Raw genomic sequence first — 20,206 nt, 5'->3', positions numbered from 1 at the left:
TTTGTGTATTTGGTTGCCATTTCCTATTTGAGTTTTTGTGCAACTTCTGCTTGGGTTCATTAGTGCACTGGGCACAGTATCCTATAAAGGGTAACAAATGAAAATGTTATATATTCCATTCGTCATTCTTAGTTCCCCAATTGATTATGCGGATTAAAAGTGCATTTAGTCTCCTCCATTTTTGGAGAGAATGGGCTACAATCTAACATTTATGGTGCCTGCAGCTACAGGCATCATTCAGATATCCTCCTTTTCAGGCGGCGATTCTGCGCACCATAAGAACGATCACTTCTGTCACTTGATCGGTCTTATAGGCGGCGGGAGGGGACGCCCCCCACCGCTATCCAGTGCTTCTCCGGGCTCTCCCGTGCCATCGGGGGCCCGGCGAACAAATCTGGCAGCGCCAGATGACGAGGATAGAGCTTTCCGGTGACCATATGGTCACCAGTCATCTTTGACCGTCGGAAGCCCGGGCGAGACGTTATGACATCATGCCTGATGCACTTCTGTTGGCAAAGTGGATTGGCAGGGCAGGCATTCAAAATGAATGGCACCACACTGCACAAACGCAGATACTATGCAGTATTTGAAATTCTGCACACAGGAATGAGAAAATATTTATTGACTTGCATCAAATGGTCCGCCAACACATTTATAACGGGCACAGCCTTGGTCATACCCAACAGTAGTGCACATAACAGCAGAATGTGAATGGGCCCTGAAGGAACTTTGCTGCATTTTAAACTAATACTAGATGCAAGCTGAATGCACCTAAAAGCATGCTTATTTTGCTGATCTCCTTGAATCCCCCCCCCCCCCCCCCCCCCCCAATTGTGCCTGATTGCCACTGTCTGAGAGTGCATTTTGTCATTGCCTAAACAGAAACCATTGTGCTAGTAAGTTGAAATTCAGTGAAATATTTGTATATTTCTGGCTAGTGTTAGGCTGCATACACACCTGAGTTTTTTCCGCTCGTAAAACTCCCAACAAGCAAAATCGCATTCATTTAAATGACCCCTGTTCACATCTGAGCGTTCTGTCATCTGAAGCAAAATGCCTGAAGCTAAAAGTACACAAGCTTCTTTTTAGGTTGATTACAGGCAGTTTTCTGATTTTTACATTAGTGACCTTTTTGACCTGTACAAAATCGTGGACAAAATGCGTGGCTTTGCACCTGAAAGCGATACGCTTTGGTGTGAATGCAGCCTTGGGCTCAGCCTGTTTGGTGTCTTAGTCCCGGCATTTCCTGGTCTATGAAGCTGCGGACCTAGAAATGCCTCACTGTCTGATTAGCGGTGTGCACTATCTGCTTCCTGGCGGGATTGCTCAGGTGTGTTGGGACTACGATCCTGAACACGTCTGAGCCCGTCTGAGCCCAACACTATTCCTGACAGGTAGTGAATGAGCTTTAAAACAAGTGCTCTGACCCCTGTAGAGGGTGGGGAAGTTCATCCTCAATGTCCACAGAGACGCTGTCTAGGAAATGTTGGATTAGGAAAAATCTTTTGAGAGAGTACAACATTGGGGGTACAACGTTGCCCAGCATTGGAGGGATAACATTTGGGGGTACTTATTTCAGATTTCAATATTTATTTACAAACCGTGTCAAGCCAGGCAGTGGGGAAAGCAAATAATTTCTAGGAGGCATCACTAGAGGGATCACCAGCAGGAGGAAGGAGGTTCTGATTCTCCTATATAGATCTTGAGTAAGACCTCATTTAGAATAATGTCCAGTTCTGGACAGGTCGCCTAGAAAAAGATATTGATAAAATAGAATGAGTCCAGAGACGGGTACAAGTGGTAAACGGTCTGGGGGGGGGGGGGGGGGGTAGCTTATATCAAGAGCGACTTCAGGAATTCGATATGTACCTTCTGGAGGAAAGAACGGAAAGGGAAGACATGATTGAAACCAGTAAATACATCAAGAAGGTGAATCGGGTTCAAGAGGGCAGGATTTTCAATATGAAACCAAAATCAAGAACACGGGGACATGACCTCAAATTAACTGGAGAAAATTTAAAAACGAATTTTGGAAAGTATTATTTTACTGAAAGGGTGGTTCATGCTTGAAATGGGCTTCCAGTAATGGTAGTGAGTCAGTCAACAGTAAGTGGCTTCGAGCATGCTTGGGACAAACATAGATCTATACTCAGAAAAATGTTACCAATAAAAATAAAAAACCCCTACACAGACGTGTAGGGGGCAGATTACTTGTTTTGTTTGTTTGGCACTTTTCTATGTTTCAAAGTGACTTTACTTGCGTTCCCAGAACTTTGGCTCTGCAAATTACATTAAAGATTAGGAGGCTGGCAAGTCACGATTTGGAGGGGAAGCGGGGTCCGTTGAGGGTGAATTGATACATGGTACACATAGCTAATGACATTTTGTGGGGGCTTTCATCCAGCACCTGCACTTTATTGGAGATCACTGCAGTTAAGAGACATTTGTTTTGCTTCTGCACTTTTTGGATTTATTTTGCACATTGCTGTTGAGTGTGGCTTAGAGAGTTTCCAGCACAAAGACTTGCATTATTTTGCATGTTTTCTTTTGGAATTGTTTTTGTTTTTTTTCTGCACTAAAGACTGTCTATTGCACAATTTTATATAGTTTTTTTTTTTTCTATATAGATTTTTTTTTTTACACTGGATTGTTGCACATTTAAATACATTTTTCACAGTGTTACTTTATATTATTTCACCTTTATGAAGAGTCATTTATGGATACGTTTTGCAGTTATCACTCCTGAATTTGATGTTTTATGCACGCTATTTTATATAGTTTAAAATTATTTTTATAGTAAGCGCCCTCTTACCCCCCTTTTTATTGTCATTAAGATATCCCCACTGAAAGTCAAGGACGTCATATGACATCCTTGGGCTGGAAATAGTTGGACTGAGGCCCCTTTCACACTTGTGCAACTTCGCCATGATTTTTCGGCCGCGATTTTAACCAAACAGTATACGACTGTGGATCTAACTTTGCCCTGCGACTTGAAGTCCGACTTCAATGGACAGGGATCTGACTTTGACCCCCTACAATACCGGGCACTGTCTGTCTGGTATGAATCTTTATGGGGTACTCCACGCCAATTTTTATCTTAAATTTTCAAAACGTCATGGGTTCCCGCTCCAAGAGCATACCAGGCCCTTTGGTCTGGTATGGCTTTTAAGGGGAACCCCTTGCCGAAAAAGCGGCGTGGGGTTCCCGCCCAAAATCCATACCAGACCCTTATCCGAGCATGCAGCCTGGCTGGTTAGGAAAGGGGATGAGCGCGTGCTCCCCCTCTTGATTCGTACCAGGCCGCATGCCCTCAACATGGGGGGAGGGGATGCTTTGGGGCAAAGGGGACCCTGCGCCCCCCCCACCCCGAAGCACTTTTGTCCACATGTTGAGGACAAAGGCCTCTTCCCGACAACCCTGGCCATTGGTTGCCGGGGTCTGCGGCAGGGGGCTTATCGGAATATGGGAGCCCCCTTTAATAAAGTGGCCCCTAGATGCGGCCCCCCACCCTATGTGAATGGGTAACATTGCACCCCTACCTATTCACCTGGGGGAAAAAGTGTCAAAAATAAAACGCACCACACAGGTTTTTAAAGTAATTTATTAGGCAGCTCCGGGGGTCTCTTCCAATTTTATTCTCCACTCTCTGGTTCGTCTCCCTCTGTCCACTGTCTTCTGCTGCGTCTCCTCCGCTATCTTCTGCTCGCTATTGCCTGGTCTTCTGTTGTCTTCTTCCCTCTGCTCTTCCGATGTTGACTCAATGCTCTCCCGCTCTAATGTGCGGTGTGCCACTACTTATATTGGCATGGGGCAGGGTCACTGTGTTATGTCATGTGGAGGCCCTTCCGGTGACCCTGCCCCATGCCAATATAAGTCGTTGCACACTGCGCTTTGGGCATTAAAGTGGGAGTGAGCGCCGAGTCAACATCGGAAGAAGACAACAGAGAAGACTGGGCAAGAGCAAGCAAAAGAGCAGAAGATGGCAGAGGAGTCCCGGCAGAAGACGGCGGACAGAGGGAGAAGAACCGGAGAGGGGATAAGAAATCGTAAGAGACCCGCAGAGCTGCCTAATAATTTACTTTAAAAACATGTGTAGTGTGTTTTATTATTGACACTTTTTTTATCAGGTGAATGGGAAGGGGTACCCTCTACTCGCTCACATAGGGTGGGGGGGCCGGCATCTGGGGGCCCCCTTATTAAAAGGGCCTCCCAGATTCTGATGAGCCACCCCGGCAACCAATGGCCAGGGTTGTCAGGAAGAGGCCCTTGTCATCAACATGGAGACAAGGTGTTTTGGGGTGGGGGGCACAGGCCCCCCCTGCCCCAAACCCCCACCCCCCCCCCCATGTTGAGGGCATGCGGTATGGTTCAGGAGAGGGGGGCGATCGCTCGCCCTCACCCCCCTTTCCTAACCGGCCAGGCTGCATGCTCGGATAAGGGTCCAATATGGATTTCGGGGGGGGGGGGTTCACCCCCTCCGTTTTTTCAGGCGTGGGAGTTCCCCATAAAATCCATACCAGACCGAAGGGCCTGGTATGCTCTTGAAGGGGGAACCCATGCCGGATTTAAAAAATAAAAAATTGGTGCCGAGTTTCCCTTCAGGATCATCAGCGCACAAGTCTAATGCCAAAGTCTGATTCGTTAATACGGGGATCTGACATTCGAATAAAGTAGTGCAGGGACTACTTTGTAGTCAGCACGACATGTGATTTTTGCAGTCCCAAATCGTAGGACAAATCGTATAAGTGTGAAAGGGGCCTAAACCTTTTTCTGATACTTGTTAATTTCCAAGTTAAAATCATTAGATAGATAGATAGATACCCCTAGAGAATAAAATGGTTGTTGTTGCCACATTTTATGTCACACTATATTTGTGCAGTGGTCTTTCAAATGCTATTTTTTGGGGAAAAAATATACTTTAATAATAAAAAGATAAACGAAACTGTGTAAAGTTGACCAATTTTTTTTGTATAATATGAAAGATGTTACACCGTGAGAATTGTGATCTTTATTCTAAGCAAAAAAATAGTGATTCTAATTTTGGCCAGAATTGTGCATCTGTAATTCAGTATCTTGTCGGGATGTGATTTTGGTTTGATTGCTCTCTAGACTTGGTGCTATATAAATGAGTAAAATAACTATAGACCTATTGTGGATAGCTCATGGATTCTGAGTTTCTAGGAATGCGCCCATATATCAGCCGTCTAAAATTATTTATTTTGCCACGATTTTTATAGGCCTTGGGCGAGTGTGTATTTGCCATGTCTTTTAATAGGGAGGTGCGTTGCACCACAACTAGGTTTGTACCGATACCGAACATTTCCCAGAGTACTTGTACTCGGAAATGCTACAATCCTTCACCCGATATCTGGGCAGTCAGGGATGATCGGTGCCGCGGGGGGAGTTACAAGCACCAATCTCCCTGTATACATAGAGAAAATAACCGCTCAGTAGTCTTCAAAGAACCTTCTCACTGGAACCAAACCATGGGTGCTGGCAGTGCAATAATGATGCAAAAATAGGAAGGAAACTTGGACAGCCGCACTCCAAAAATGTTTTATTTAAAATCGATCACAAAATGAACATGCCACAGCAAATAAATTGGAACAAAAGCTAACAGTTCACACTGTAGCTATGACTAAGCACTGAAGCTACAGTGCGAAACGCTAGCTTTTGCTCCAATTTTTTTGCTGTGGCATGTTCATTTTGTGATCGATTTTAATTAAAAGAACATTTTTGGAGTGCGGCTGTCCAAGTTTCCTTCGTATTTTTGCTCCCTGTATTCATGTCAATAAAGCCTGACGGCTTCTCCCCGGACCCCCCCTCGCTTTTCATCTGCTTTAGTGAAATTTATACAGCGGTGATCTGCGCTTGTAACTCCCCCCAAAGCCGCACTGATCACAGCTGATTGTCCCTGTATCCTCCTCCAGTCCCCCCTCCGTTATACTGCTCTCCCCCTCCCGCGCTCCGTGTCCCCTCCATGTCGTCCTCCAATCCCTCTGCCCTCGATCTGTCAGGATAGAGAGCAGAGGTGGGAACCGGTAAACCCAGCTCCTTCCTTTTCCGAATGAACAGACAGTGATCACTGACTCTGTCCATTAACATAACTCAAACATTGTAACCTGTGTTTATGATGCTTCAGTTTATGAATGGAGAGGAGCCTCTGTCTCCTCTCCATTCATTTTAGCTGAGGTTGCAGAAAAAGGGACCAGGGAATCTGTGCCACTGTCCCACGACATTAAAAAAAAGTATCGGTATCGGCAAGTACTGGGGGGGGGGGGGGGGGGGGGGTCGTGGTATCGGGACAACTTGTTAGTGAGGTGTCTCGTCACTTTCACACCTGCAAATCATGTAGTGTTTCCATATTTTTGCCCATGCCCTGCATTTATCCTTCTGTATTGGGCCTCATGCACACTGGATGTGTGCATGAGCATTCTATTTCCTGTCACTAAATGCCCCTGCATGTTTAGCCTTACGTAGTGGTGACTTTTTTTCTCCTAGCTGTATTGGGGTTGGATGCAATCGCACAAACCCAAAGATGGCACTGCCAACACCCAAGGCAGATTTTTTTTTTTTTATGCCCTTGCCCCCCTCCCAAGTGACACAGGTGACTTCCCCGGGTAGTGGTAGAGCTACCACACAGCATAGTGACGTGAAGCCTGTTAAGTGCAGGCTCACTGTTGCTGAGTAAAAGTCCATGCCTGACTACTGCATCTGTCACACAAGCAGGTGTTGGTGGTTGACGGTGCTCAATGGCCCCGAGTGGCTCAGCTACTGATTCTGCCTTTGTGACAGGTGCAGCGGCCCAGCATGGAGCTCAGTAATGCAGAGCCTGTGATTTTTATCTGGCTCAGCATTGCTAAGCTGTACCGAGGATGGTGTGCGCTGTATGGACTCTCCAGCTTTAGGGCTGTCTTCCACCATGCATCTGATTGCTGTCTGAGGCTGGGTTCACACTACTACACTACTTTGATCCTACTTTGCTCTGCTACATTGGTCCTACATCCATCCTACTTTCATGAACAGGATACTACTTTGGTCCGACTTCAATGATATTCAATGGGCCTGAAGTAGGATCAATGTAGGACCAAAAGTAGTACAGGGAGCATTTTCAAAGTCGGACCGACTTGTGTAGGACGCTACAAGACGCTCTCATAGGGAAACATTGAACACAGAGCAAAGTAGGATGAAAGTAGTGTAGTAGTGTGAACCCAGCCTAATGCAACTGTGTAAGTTGGCCTCATTAGTGGGATGACCACCACCTTGTATCTCTATGAGAATTTATATTTTTAGATATCCAACCCTGCTTCTGAGACTATGCTGACTGCTTCATATCACTTATATTGCAGAAAGGCTAGATAATCTGTTAATTGCTGCATTTAATAAATCGGCACTATGAAGTCTTGCGTGGTTTTAGAAGTAAAGTAAGCCAGAGCAATGGAATCACCAGGTATTTTGTGGTAGTTGATGTGAGAAGATCTTTTTACAAGGTGAGAATCTTTAGAACCACAAAGCTGTTGAAAAGCAGTGCTGTGTGCACCCTAGTTAGACTCGGCTGCACTAGGTGGTGATGGTGGAAACCACAGCAAAGATCTGAAGATTGCATCTACTACCCCTCTACACAAAGCTGTTTACTGCTGAACCACAGACAGCTATTATCCTCACAGTAAGCTCTCCAACAGGCTATTAACATTCATCAGAATCAAGTGTGTAGCTGTTTTTATTTTTTTTACAGCCTTTCAGAACTAGAAATTATTCACTTACATTTTTGTGTTTCAGGGAAGCAATGCGTAATTATTTAAAAGAGCGGGGTGATCAGACTGTACTTATCCTCCATGCTAAAGTTGCACAGAAATCCTATGGCAATGAAAAAAGGTGCGTAATGTATTTGCTTTTCAATAGTAGTATATATTTATTTTCTTGTTTGCCTATTCTGTCAAATTAGTACGCTAAACCTTGAGACACCTTGCTTTCCATATACAGGGTGGCATTCTAGATCATCACCCACTGGATATACTCTAGGGATTCTGATGAAAACACTAACTTTTTTTTTTTGTCAGTCATGGATGTAACAGGTTGCACCATTAAACGAGAACTGCAGTGCAGATATTTTGATGCAGTATCCATCCATAAAAAAAAAAAAAAATGAAATGCATGCATGTCTGGGCAAAGAAAAAGAAACCTTCAGTACATCTTTGCAATACATGCACATTTCCCCATGTTGTATCATTTTACAATGCAGTGAAGTCACAAGCAGAGTTCTCCTATCATTGGGACTACAGGACACCTCTCCCTTTTTGTTATGAAAACAAGGGGATGCAATCAGTAGTTTAGCAGGGAAGAAGTTGGCATAATGTTATAACCTCAAACAGGAATTTAGAAGTCCACTGGACATCTGGCTTTAACAATGGATATTTTCCATCTGAATGCCTGCTTTGCTAATGAATAGGGTTGTCCCGATACCACTTTTTTAGGACCGAGTACAAGTACCGATACTTTTTTTCAAGTAGTCGCCGATACCGAATACCGATACTTTTTTTAAATGGGTCCCCAAATGCAGCCATGTCCCCCCCCCCATATGCAGCCATGTCCCCCCCATATGCAGCCATGTCCCCCCCATATGCAGCCATGTCCCCCACATATGCAGCCATGTCCCTCTAGCCATGTCCCTCACATATGCAGCCATGTCCCTCTAGCCATGTCCCTCACATATGCAGCCATGTCCCTCTAGCCATGTCCCTCACATATGCAGCCATGTCCCTCTAGCCATGTCCCTCACATATGCAGCCATGTCCCTCTAGCCATGTCCCTCACATATGCAGCCATGTCCCTCACATATGCAGCCATGTCTCTCTAGCCATGTCCCTCACATATGCAGCAATGTCCCTCTAGCCATGTCCCTCACATATGCAGCAATGTCCCTCTAGCCATGTCCCTCACATATGCAGCCATGTCCCTCTAGCCATGTCCCTCACATATGCAGCCATGTCCCTCATATGCAGCAATGTCCCTCTAGCCATGTCCCTCACATATGCAGCAATGTCCCTCTAGCCATGTCCCTCGATGCGGCGGCGCGATGCGGCGGCAGCAGCGGGGGGGGAAAGGGGGGGGGGAGTATTCTATTTAGGTATCAGGGGTATTTGCGCGAGTACGAGTACTCCCGCAAATACTCGGTATCGGTCCCGATACCGATACTGGTATCGGTATCTGGACAACCCTACTAATGAACATCTGAATCAGGGTTTGACAAATTTGCTTGGAATCTAGGAGCTAGCCAAAAAAAGTTAGGAGCCAGAAAACGCACCCCGTCCAGACAAGGTTGCGCGCAGAAGCGAACACATACATGAGCAGTGCCCGCATATGTAAACTGTGTTCAAACCACACATGTGAGGTATCGCCGCGATTGGTAGAGCGAGAGAAATAATTCTAACCCTAGACCCCCTCTGTAACTCAAAACATGCAACCTGTAGATTTTTTTTAAACGTCGCCTATGAAGATTTATAAGGGTAAAAGTTTGTCGGCATTCCACGAGCTGACGCAATTTTGAAGCGTGACATGTTGGGTATGAATTTACTCGGCGTAACATTATCTTTCATAGTATTAAAAAAAAATAGGGATAACTTTACTGTTGTCTTATTTTTTCATTAAAAAAAGTGTAATTTTTTTCCCCAAAAAAGTGCGCTTGTAAGACCGCTGCGCAAATACGGCGTGACAAAGTATTGCAACGATCTCCATTTTATTCTCTAGGGTGTTAGGATAAAAAATATATGTTTGGGGGTCCTAATTAGAGGGAAGAAGATGGCAGTGAAAAATGACATTAGAATTGCTGTTTAACTTGTAATGCTTAACTTGTAATACCAACGGCCACCACCAGATGGTGCCAGCTCACACAAGGAAGAGCTAGGGACTTCCAAGGGACTGGGATTTGTCAAATGATGTTGAATGATTCAGAGGAGAACTGGGTGAAAGTGTTGTGGTCAGATAAGACAAAAATCGAGCTCTTTGGCATCAACTCAACTGGCCGTGTTTAGAGGAGGAGGAATGCTGCTTATGACCCCAAGAACCCCATCCTCACCGTCAAATATGGAGGTGGAAACATGCTTTGGGGGTGTTTTTCTGCTAAGGGGACAGGACAACTTCACTGCATCAAAGGAACGATGGACAGGGCCAAGTATCGTCAAATCTTGGGTGAGAACCTCTTTCCCTCAGCCAGGGCATTGAACATAGGTTGTGGTGGCTATTCCAGCAAGACAATGACCCAAAACGCATGGCCAAGGCAAAAACAAAGCGGCTAAAGAAGTAGCATATTAAGGTCCTTGAGAGGCCTAGCCAGTCTCCAGACCTTAATCCCATAGAAAATATGTGGAGGGAGCTGAAGATTCAAGTTATCTGAACCTTCAAGATCTGCAAAGAGGATTTGGACAAAAATCCGTCCTGAGATGTGTGCAAACCTGGTGGCCAACTACAAGAAACGTCTCACCTCTGATTGCCAACAAGGGTTTTGCCACAAAGTACTGCGTCATGTTTTGCAAAGGGGTCAAATACTTATTTCACTCATTAAAATGCAAATCATTTTATATCTTTTTTTTTTTTTTTTTTTAATGCTTTGTCAGTGGGCAAATGTACAAAATCAGCAGGAGATCAAATCCTTTTGAGAAGATGAAACTTTACAAAGAATACCCAATCACGTACAAGGGGGGGGGGGGGAATGCACATGATTGGATGATGGAAGTCGTCGGAGCTCTCCCTCTTTTACGACGGTCTGGAGCAACTGCACATCCCCATTATTTCCACTGACCACCAATGTAAGGTGTATTCTCACCACTGGCCACCAGTGTAATAGGCCCCTTCTTCCCACTGACCACTAATCAAAATAACTTTTTTTTTTTTCCTCTGGCCCCCAGTGTAAAGGGGTCCTTTTCCAACTAACCACCAAAAAAGACCCTTCTACATTGTATCCTAATTTAAAGGGCACCTCGGAGACTTTCACTTTAAGGGAACACTTCTCTACTGACCACAAATGTGAGGGAGCGCTACAATTTTTTCACTTTTCTGGCCATTACTATCATCGTTTGTTTTTCATTTTTGTTCGTTGTTTTTTTTTTGTATAGAGCGACTCTGGGTTGTCAAATTTGCCACCTTAATTATTCTTTAATTTATTATACTTCAATTTACTATTCACACAATTGTTTAGTGAGCGCTGAGCGTGATCTAGTAATTATTAGCCGAGGTTCACTGAAACCTGGAAGTTATATGAAGTGTTTTTCTATGTTAAAAGTGTTAGAAAGCTGCACTAGCGTTAACATGGAAAAGTGGAGTGTATGAATCCAGCAGAAGCCAATGTGTAGCTGTAGAAGTATGAATCTTGCTATTGTGTATGCAGAATGTTACCAGTCTTTTACTGCCCCGCATTCCTTGACTTCTTTCTCCGGCCCAGTCTGCAATAATAATTTTTATCCCCTCCTAAACTAATTGAGCCATGCGATTTTTACTGGAAACCTGCGGCAGCTCAGACACAGTGAAAAGCTTTATATAGAGAAATTCTAAAATTAAATGTTTTGTTAGGATTGTTTAATTCACATTAGCCCAGTTTGGATCTTATTTTTCTGTGCAAAGCATTTCTTAATAGTTCGACCCCCCGGGGGACATATTCACTCATTCAACCTCGCCGCCTCTAAATTCCACAGCTCTGTTTAAATGGATCTTTTTCAAATGTGTTTTTGTGAGCTCAGCGGCCTCTGGAGCATTGCGTCTGTACTGTAAAAATCTGAACAGTATCATCTCGTATTTTTTTTCTTTTTGTACGAAGAATGAGAAGCCAATTTTTTTTTATTTTCTGGCCACATTGTAGCTGATTTTCAGAAAAGGCTGACTTGTACAATACAATAAAAATACTGAATGAAAAATAAACTGTTGCCAGTAGCAGCTCCGTGCTTTTTAAATATACATCAGGTTGTTGGCAGCAGCTTCATTCTTCAAGTTTTCATGAATTATCCTTCATAAGTGTCGGAGCCCTGGTGATGGCCACTGTGTTCCTTAGTTGTACAGAATTCCACATTCTTAAAGTGGAGGTTCACCCGGAAATGTAAATTTTTAACATTAGATTCATGCTCATTTTGTCTAGGGGAATCGGCTATTTCTCTTATCGTCCATGGACGGACACAGCTCCTTAAATCTTGACAAGTGGGTTATGTTCCCTGTTTACAGGAGAGGACTAGGCAGAATCATGTTATATAGTTAAATACATGTTACATTAACAGAGTTGAACAGCCCCGCCCAGGGGGCGGTCCCTCCAGACATAACCCTCCTGCTTCGTTTTAAAAAAAACTAGCCGATTTTCCCTTGACAAAATGAGCATCAATCTAATGTTAAAAATTTCGGGTGAACTCCCGCTTTAAAAAGGGTAGTGGGTTGAGGGGGGGGGGGGGTTCTCTGTAGCAAATTACTTTTTATTATCTTTAACCACTTAAGGACCGCCTCCTGCACATATACGTCGGCAGAATGGCACGGCTGGGCACAAGCACGTATATATACGTCCTGTACTTGTACCCAGCCGTTGGTCGCGCGCGCGCTCCCGCGACCCGGTCCGAAGTGCTCGAGTGCGGCGATCGGTCCCAGGAGCTGAAGAACGGGGAGAGCCGTGTGTAAACACGGCTTCCCACGTGCTTCACTGGCAGCATATCGATCGCGTCACCCCCTTTATAGGGGAGAAACGATCGATGACGTCACACCTACAGCCACACCCCCCTACAGTTGTAAACACTCACAAAGTGAAGCCTAACTCCTACAGCGCCCCCTGTGGTTAACTCCCAAACTGCAACTGTCATTTTCACAATAAACAATGCAATTTAAATGCATTTTTTGCTGTGAAAATGACAATGGTCCCAAAAATGTGTCAAAATTGTCCGAAGTGTCCGCCATAATGTCGCAGTCACGAAAAAAATCGCTGATCGCCGCCATTAGTAGTAAAAAAATTATAAAAAAAAAAAATGCAATAAAACTATCCCCTATTTTGTAAACGCTATAAATTTTGCGCAAACCAACCGATAAACGATTATTGCGATTTTTTTTTTTTTTTTGTACCAAAATAGGTAGAAGAATACGTATCGGCCTAAACTGAGGGGAAAAAAAAAATATTCTTTTCTTGCACATTTTTTTTTCTATTACATTTCTTGCACGATTCTCTCATCATTGATCAGAAAATCGTTTGTTTTTCTAAAAATTTGCAACATGTCGGATTTCTCAAATCTGATTGCCGCACGAAAATCGGCTGTTGCTGCAGCCCACTAACGGTGCGAAATAGGAACGAAAACTCTTTCATACGATTTTCGAAAGAAAATTCTTTCGAAATTCGAACCGTGTATGGCCGGCCGCCTTTAGACACGTTATTGGGCCTGCAGATATCCTGAAATGTAAAAATCCAGAATTTAGCGTGTGTCCAGAAGCCCTGAATCATCAAGCAAGACTAGATGATGTGTTGCAGGGTGCTCTTCTCCTCCTGACATCTCCAGCAGAGTGGAGACCTCTGTGGGAACAATTTTATGTAGGGTCTTGGGATACAAGATCCTATCTAGATGGTAAATGTTAAAGCGGAGGTCCACACAAAAATGGAACTTCTTCTGTTCAGACACCTATATCACGGGCACGCTAGGCACAGGTAAGTGCCCCTTATTTTAAAAGCCAGCAGCTGCAGTATTTGTATCTGCTGACGTTTAAAAAATAAAAATTTAGGTGGACCTCGGCTTTAAAAGCAAACTACATTTTGAAATCCTATCAAATGACCTTTTGTCAAAACATTGCATAAACCTGAGCATTATATATATGTTCGAAAATCTACTAGTGTATGATTATCTTTACCTTGCTACATGCTTGTTCCTTATCAGTGTAAAGGTTTTTTTTTTTTTTGTAAATTGCAGTAGAGAACTAAGCAGCTAGTATATTCTGAAAGGAGTTTGGCACTGGCAGAATATTTCTTTCATGATCATGTATGACCCCCAAAAAATAGCATGCAGTTGACGCTTCCAAAGTTTGCTTGAATTTATGACCTCATGCACATTTTAGCTGTTCTATTCCCATTTACAGCCATTTGACTTGCGGTATTTTGTATTTTTATAAAAAATGTACTGCCCCTAAACACCCCTGTACGTTCATGCACAGATTTCTGCTTATGGACACAGATCTAAGCGCACCAAAATCATATTCAGGAGAGGCGCAGAGGAAACCGCCACGTATGTTTAGCGTGCGAGCATGCATTCATTTAAATGACCAGAATACATTTTCTGGCCAAGGAAGTGAATGAACGCCTAAAGCACTTGTAAGGAGAAGTCATTAAAAGTCTCAATTCACTCAACTATAAAGTGAGCATAGTTTCATAACAATTACTTTCAGTTCTGAGAGCTAAAAGCAACCATGTTAATTTCTGAATAATGGTTACTAATGCACGTCTTGTAGCCTTTTGAAATGAGCATGTAGACTCTCTGCTTACAAAAGCTTGCTTTGACATTTTTTTTCTTTCTATTATTAAAACAGAAGAGCTGTTTGTAACTAAATGATTTCAACCATTGACTGTATAAGCATGCACTTCTGGTATATGCTTGTCATTAAAACTCGTCTGCCATCTAGTGGACAGCTGTGGTATTGAAGGCATTCAGATTTTTTTTTTTTTTTCACTTTGTGTGTGTGTGTGTGTGTCTGCAGTGTCAATGAACTATAAGGGTGCTCATCAATGTTCTCATTGAGTTAATTGAGAACTACAAGTTTTCTGTAGCCGCCCTGTTTTTAAAATGTGGCTGAGGGAAGAACAACCCATGGTTACAGGGAAGTGAGGTAGGTGGGGCTAAACATATTACACCCTTAATACAGATGTAACCTGTTCAGAAGGTAAACTTGGCCTTTAAACTGCCATTCACAGAATGGATTGCTGTGCTGCTTAAAGCGGAGGTTCACCCAAATAACATCTATATAAGATCATATTCTTTATACTTCCAACATGTACAGTAGGCCCCCCCCCCCTTTTTTTTTTTGGCTGTACATACCTTATTATGGCCATTTTCAATCCGGCATCCGGGTACTCCCACGGGAGTAGGCGTTCCTATGCTGCGGCGCAATGTCATCTGGGACTTCGCCCAGATGATTGACGTCCTTGAGAAAAAGTTCCCCCCCGGCAGATAAGGGCCCCCTATTGGGCAGGAGAGTCAGAGTTTCCGAAAGAACCCGAACATGCAGAGCTGCAAGTCGGCTCTACACGGCACATGCGCACCAACTAGAAGTCGTATAGAGCTGACGCGCAGCTCTGCATGTTTGGGTTCTTTCGGAAACTCCGTGACTCTCGTGACGTGCCTACGCACTAGGGGGGGGGCTGTCAATCATCTGGGCAAAGTCCCAGATGACATTGCGCCGCAGCATAGAAACGCCTACTCCCGCGGGAGTGAGTACCCGGAAGCCGGATTGAAAATAGCCATAATAAGGTATGTACAACCAAAAAAAAGGGGCCTACTGTACATGTTGGAAGTATAAAGAATATGATCTTATATAGATGTTGTTTGGGTGAACCTCTGCTTTAAGTGGCCAAATATGCGGCATCTCGGACCAGACTGTGTCCTACTCTGTGACATGAATTTAAAATGAAGAGTTGTATTTTTTTCCCCCCATTTGTGTTTTTTATGTTATTATTATTTATTATTAATTATTATTATTTATTATTAATTATTATTATTATCATTATTATTTTTTTTTTAACGATTGCCAGAGGCGGCTCTAGGCTTTGTGAGGTTGTAGGCAAAATCTAGACATGAGGCCCCACTAAAACCCATAATTGAAAAAGGAATTTCAAGAGATAAAAATTAACTGTATAACAATTGCATAAGTTAGGAGCCTTCAATCCTATGAACTATGAATTCACAGTTGCTAGAATTTTCTCTATAACAAACGTCAAAAAACATATTTCTACATTTACATGAAGGTCAGGGTAATAAAATCCAACACAGAGTTCCCCCTTACATCAGTCTGCAGGATTCCCCCTGCAGTGCATTTCATGCAAAGGGGAATGTTGCAGGTCATGATGTGAAGGGGAATATGGCAGAGTTTGGTGTAAAGGGGATCTCTGATGTAAGGGGGGCTCTGGCGACCAGAGATCATATTTTAAAGTGCACAGCATTCCCCTTTACATAGTTTCCACTTACAGCAGGGCCTGCAGAGTTCCAACTTGCATTTAAAACAGGAAATCTGTTGTGTGGAGAACTCTGGTGACCACAGACCACCTTCCGCAGAGTGACTGCACTAAGGTAAGGGGGTTACTGATTTATATCAGTGCCCCCTTACTTTATTGTATTCACCCCCCCCCCCGAGACTGGCCTTGCAGTGCTGTCACTGTCAGACGGTTTTCTCCTGGCTCCAGCTTGGCGGCTCGGGTTTCATTTTTCCCCCCATGACCCCTTCCTGGTAGCGCTCCAGCTCTTGACTCTTCTGTAGGATCCCCCTCAGAGACTGCAGATATAATTCAGGAGATGGTCACGGACTGTGTGGACATGATACAGGAGATGGTCAGGGACTGTGCGGACATGATACAGGAGATGGTCACGGACTGTGTGGACATGATACAGGAGATGGTCAGGGACTGTGCGGACATGATACAGGAGACGGTCAGGGACTGTGCGGACATGATACAGGAGACGGTCAGGGACTGTACAGACATGATACAGGAGATGGTCAGGGACTGTGCGGACATGATACAGGAGACGGTCAGGGACTGTACAGACATGATACAGGAGATGGTCAGGGACTGTGGCGACATGATACAGGAGACGGTCAGGGACTGTGCGGACATACAGGGGATGGTCATGGTAATGACAAGCAGAAACTCTGTCTCACATGACTATAAAGGTAACATCACATTGCAGCAGCACCCGCCAAGCACTGGAGCCACAGACAATCCCGGTTACCGACCGGACAGATGATCACTCCAAGTCCTCCATCCCCTCCTACAAGCAGGAGAAACCGACTGTCCACTTTGAGCGCCCGCCCTGCAGTGCATTCTGGGAGGTGTAGTCTCTTCAGAGTACAGGCACCACCCGGCCGAGTCTAGTGTGTGCTGTGGAGAACTACATCTCCCATCGTGCATTGTGGTGCCAGCTAGGACAGCGGTGGAGCCTGCTTTTGGCTGCCGCTGCTGATGAGGATGTTACAGGTGGGACTTTTAATGTGTGCCGAAGGTGATGTTCTGTCACGCTAATCTGACAGAACGCCATCCCGCTCGCGGCTTACCCCGCTAGCCTGGGGACACCGATCGCGACATTCCCTTCCACTCCAACACACAAGTTAGGCAATTTGGCCGGTTGGCGAGGTACCTGTACACGCGGGGCCTTAGGCAACCGCCTACTTTGCCTAATTGGAGGGCCATCTCTGACTACTGCACCATCTCTCATGTCGAGGAGCCAAGTATAACTAAAGGCACAAGTTCTTTTTTTTTTGGGTAGAAGGGGGATAGGAATGCTTGTCCAATTTTATTGCTGTCTGTGTTCCTTTTGGGGACTTTATTTGTCCTGTTTTATCATTGTCATCAAAAGTAAAGGAAAATCCCAAATTTTGGGTTGCCCCCAGAAAAGTAATGGAGGGGACATTTTCTAATGGAGACACTAATTCTAGTGACCTGGTGGTCCACAAGGAATGTGATTTCCTTTTACTTCCTATTTGGCTTTGGCAATGTTTCTCAACTCCAGTCCTCAAATACCCCCAACAGGTCATGTATTCAAGATTTTCCTCAAATGGAATGAAAACATGACCTGTTGGGGGTACTTGTGGACTGGAGTTGAGAAACATTGGACTGTGGGACAGGAAATGAAGGTAAATCTCCGTAATGTGACACAGGTGGCAAAAAATAATTTGACTGGGATTATATCCCTCCCTTGCCAAAATGGGGGAAACATTTTTTGCCCATAGTTTAACTTTAAGAAACCAGGGATGATTGGGAATCGGTCTGTATTTGATAACTGTGTGGGGGATGCTTTGACTGGGGGAAGAGCGATCTGTGTTCCTGCTTGGCAGAACCACAAGATCTCCATCTTCCCTGTCAGAACGTCGATCTGCCTTGTTTATATAGGCAGACCGCTGTTCCACCTCTCTCTGGGAGATCGCTGGATGCCGGCGAACATTGTTTCCACTGGACCCGCTGATTGGCTTCTGTTACTAAAAATGAGACAACAGTCTCATTCAGTTATAATACTACTGATTGAGACCATTTTATAGGGATTTTCAACGGATGCATGTCCTCTTAAACCTTGCAATGGCTTTGCCAGGATGGAAAGTATGAAGGATTGATGTGTGTTTTTTTTGTTTTAGGCAGAGGTGCTTTTAGAGGGGCTTTATCGCGAAACATGTAGAGCTCAAGCTTTTTTTGTGGATCTTGTGGCCTTCTCATCGTGGAGATATCTATACTCAATATAGGCATCTACTATACAGACATCTTTTGTAGCACGTTACCTACATTACCATTGAGTCACTCCCTTTGAGGGTTATCACGATTTTATCTTTGTATTGTATTTTTTATGTATGTTTAACCACTTAAGGACTGCCTAACGCCGATATACGTTGGCAGAATGGCACAGCTGGGCACAGGCACGTACAGGTACATTGCCCTTTAAGTGCCCAGCCGTGGGTCGCATGGCTGTGCGCTCGTGACCCGGTCCAAAGCTCCGTGACGCCCCTCGAGGGACCTGTGGACCCGATCGCCGCCTGTGTCCCACGATCGGGTCACAGGAGCTGAAGAATGGGGATAGGTGATTGAAAAACACACCTTCCCCGTTCTTCTCTGTGGCTTGTCACTGATCGTCTGTTCTTTGTTATAGGGAAAGATGATCAGTGACATCACACGTCCAGCCACACCCCCCTACAGTAAGAATCGCTCCCTTAGGGCCCACTTAACACCTTAGCGCCCCCTAGTGGTTAACCCCTTCACTGCCATTGTCCTTTTCACAGCAATCAGTGCATTTTTATAGCACTTTTCGCTGTGAAAATGACAATGGTCCCAAAAATGTGTCAAAAGTGTCCGATGTGTCCGCCATAATGTCAGTCACGAAAAAAATCAGTGCCGTTTACTAGTAAAAAAAATATATTAATAAAAATGCCATAAAACTATCCCCTATTTTGTAAACGCTATAACTTTTACCCAAACCATTAATAAACGCTTTTTTATTTTTTTTACCAAAAATATGTATAATACGTATCGGCCTAAACTGAGGGGGAAAAAAAAATTTTTTTTTGTATATTTTTTGGGGGGTATTTATTATAGCAAAAAGTAAAAAATATTGAATTTTTTTTCAAAATTGAAGCTCTTTTTGTTTACAGCACAAAAAATAAAAACCGCAGAGGTGATCAAATACCACCAAAAGAAAGCTCCATTTGTGGGGACAAAAAGGACACCAATTTTGTTTAGGAGCCACGTTGCACGACTGCACAATTGTCAGTTAAAGCGACAGTGCCAAATCGCAAAAAGGGGCCAGGTCCTTTGCCTGCATAATTGTCCGGGGCTTAAGTGGTTAAGATTTAAATTTCATTCTCTTTTATTTATGTGCCTACAAAGTCCATGTTCCTTAATCATTCCCTATTCACTCAGTACTAGGACGTGGCATATTCATTATTAAGGGTGTTGATTACCACCCGAGGGCATTAGTAATCAATCATTTTCTAAAGGGGTTTTATGGCGACTTAAACTTTTAATGTTTTTAACATTGCGCGGTTTATTTCCTTCTCTCCTTTCTGCCTGTCTCCAGCATTGCACCCGGGGACTAGCAGGGAGGGGAGAGACCTTGCAGTGAGACGAGCACCAATTGGGTGCTTGTCAGGAAAGTGTTGTGGTTGCTCAGTACAAGTGCTTGCTGAACCGTTGAATAAAGCTCTGGTGTCCGCTCCGTTAAGGGGCAAAAAAAGTAAACCCGGTTTTCCCTGATTTGCACATCCCGGGTATGGCTAACTGTGTAAGAGTAAGGTATGCTCTTTGTAGAATATACAATTGTTTTTTTTTTTAGTACCAAACTTTTTCTCAGTATTATATATACTTATCTTGCAACATCAGATTTCCAAGTCTGTTTATGAAGAAAAGCTAGTTTTTCACACTGTCCTGTCTTAAAGATGTTGCATGGCAGCTGTCAAATCTTGGTAGCCCTGTAGCAAGAAGAAACATTTGGAGGTCCTTTGTCTCATGAATAAAACA

General features: G+C 44.0%; 1 protein-coding gene across 4 annotated transcripts in view; it reads left to right on the top strand.

Annotated features, from left to right (window-relative positions):
• The window catches only part of RBPJ (recombination signal binding protein for immunoglobulin kappa J region), a 154,271-nt gene that overhangs the window by 101,440 nt on the left and 32,625 nt on the right, over positions 1-20,206 (top strand). For all 4 annotated transcript variants that reach the window (XM_040335159.1, XM_040335160.1, XM_040335161.1 and 1 more), the window contains one exon: positions 7,780-7,875. In XM_040335159.1, coding sequence (XP_040191093.1) covers positions 7,780-7,875 — 96 coding nt within the window. The remainder of the gene's footprint in view (positions 1-7,779; positions 7,876-20,206) is intronic.

This window comes from Rana temporaria, chromosome 1 (assembly GCF_905171775.1).
Source record: "Rana temporaria chromosome 1, aRanTem1.1, whole genome shotgun sequence".
Classification (NCBI taxonomy): domain Eukaryota; kingdom Metazoa; phylum Chordata; class Amphibia; order Anura; family Ranidae; genus Rana; species Rana temporaria.
This window is presented reverse-complemented; position numbering and strand designations above follow the sequence as displayed.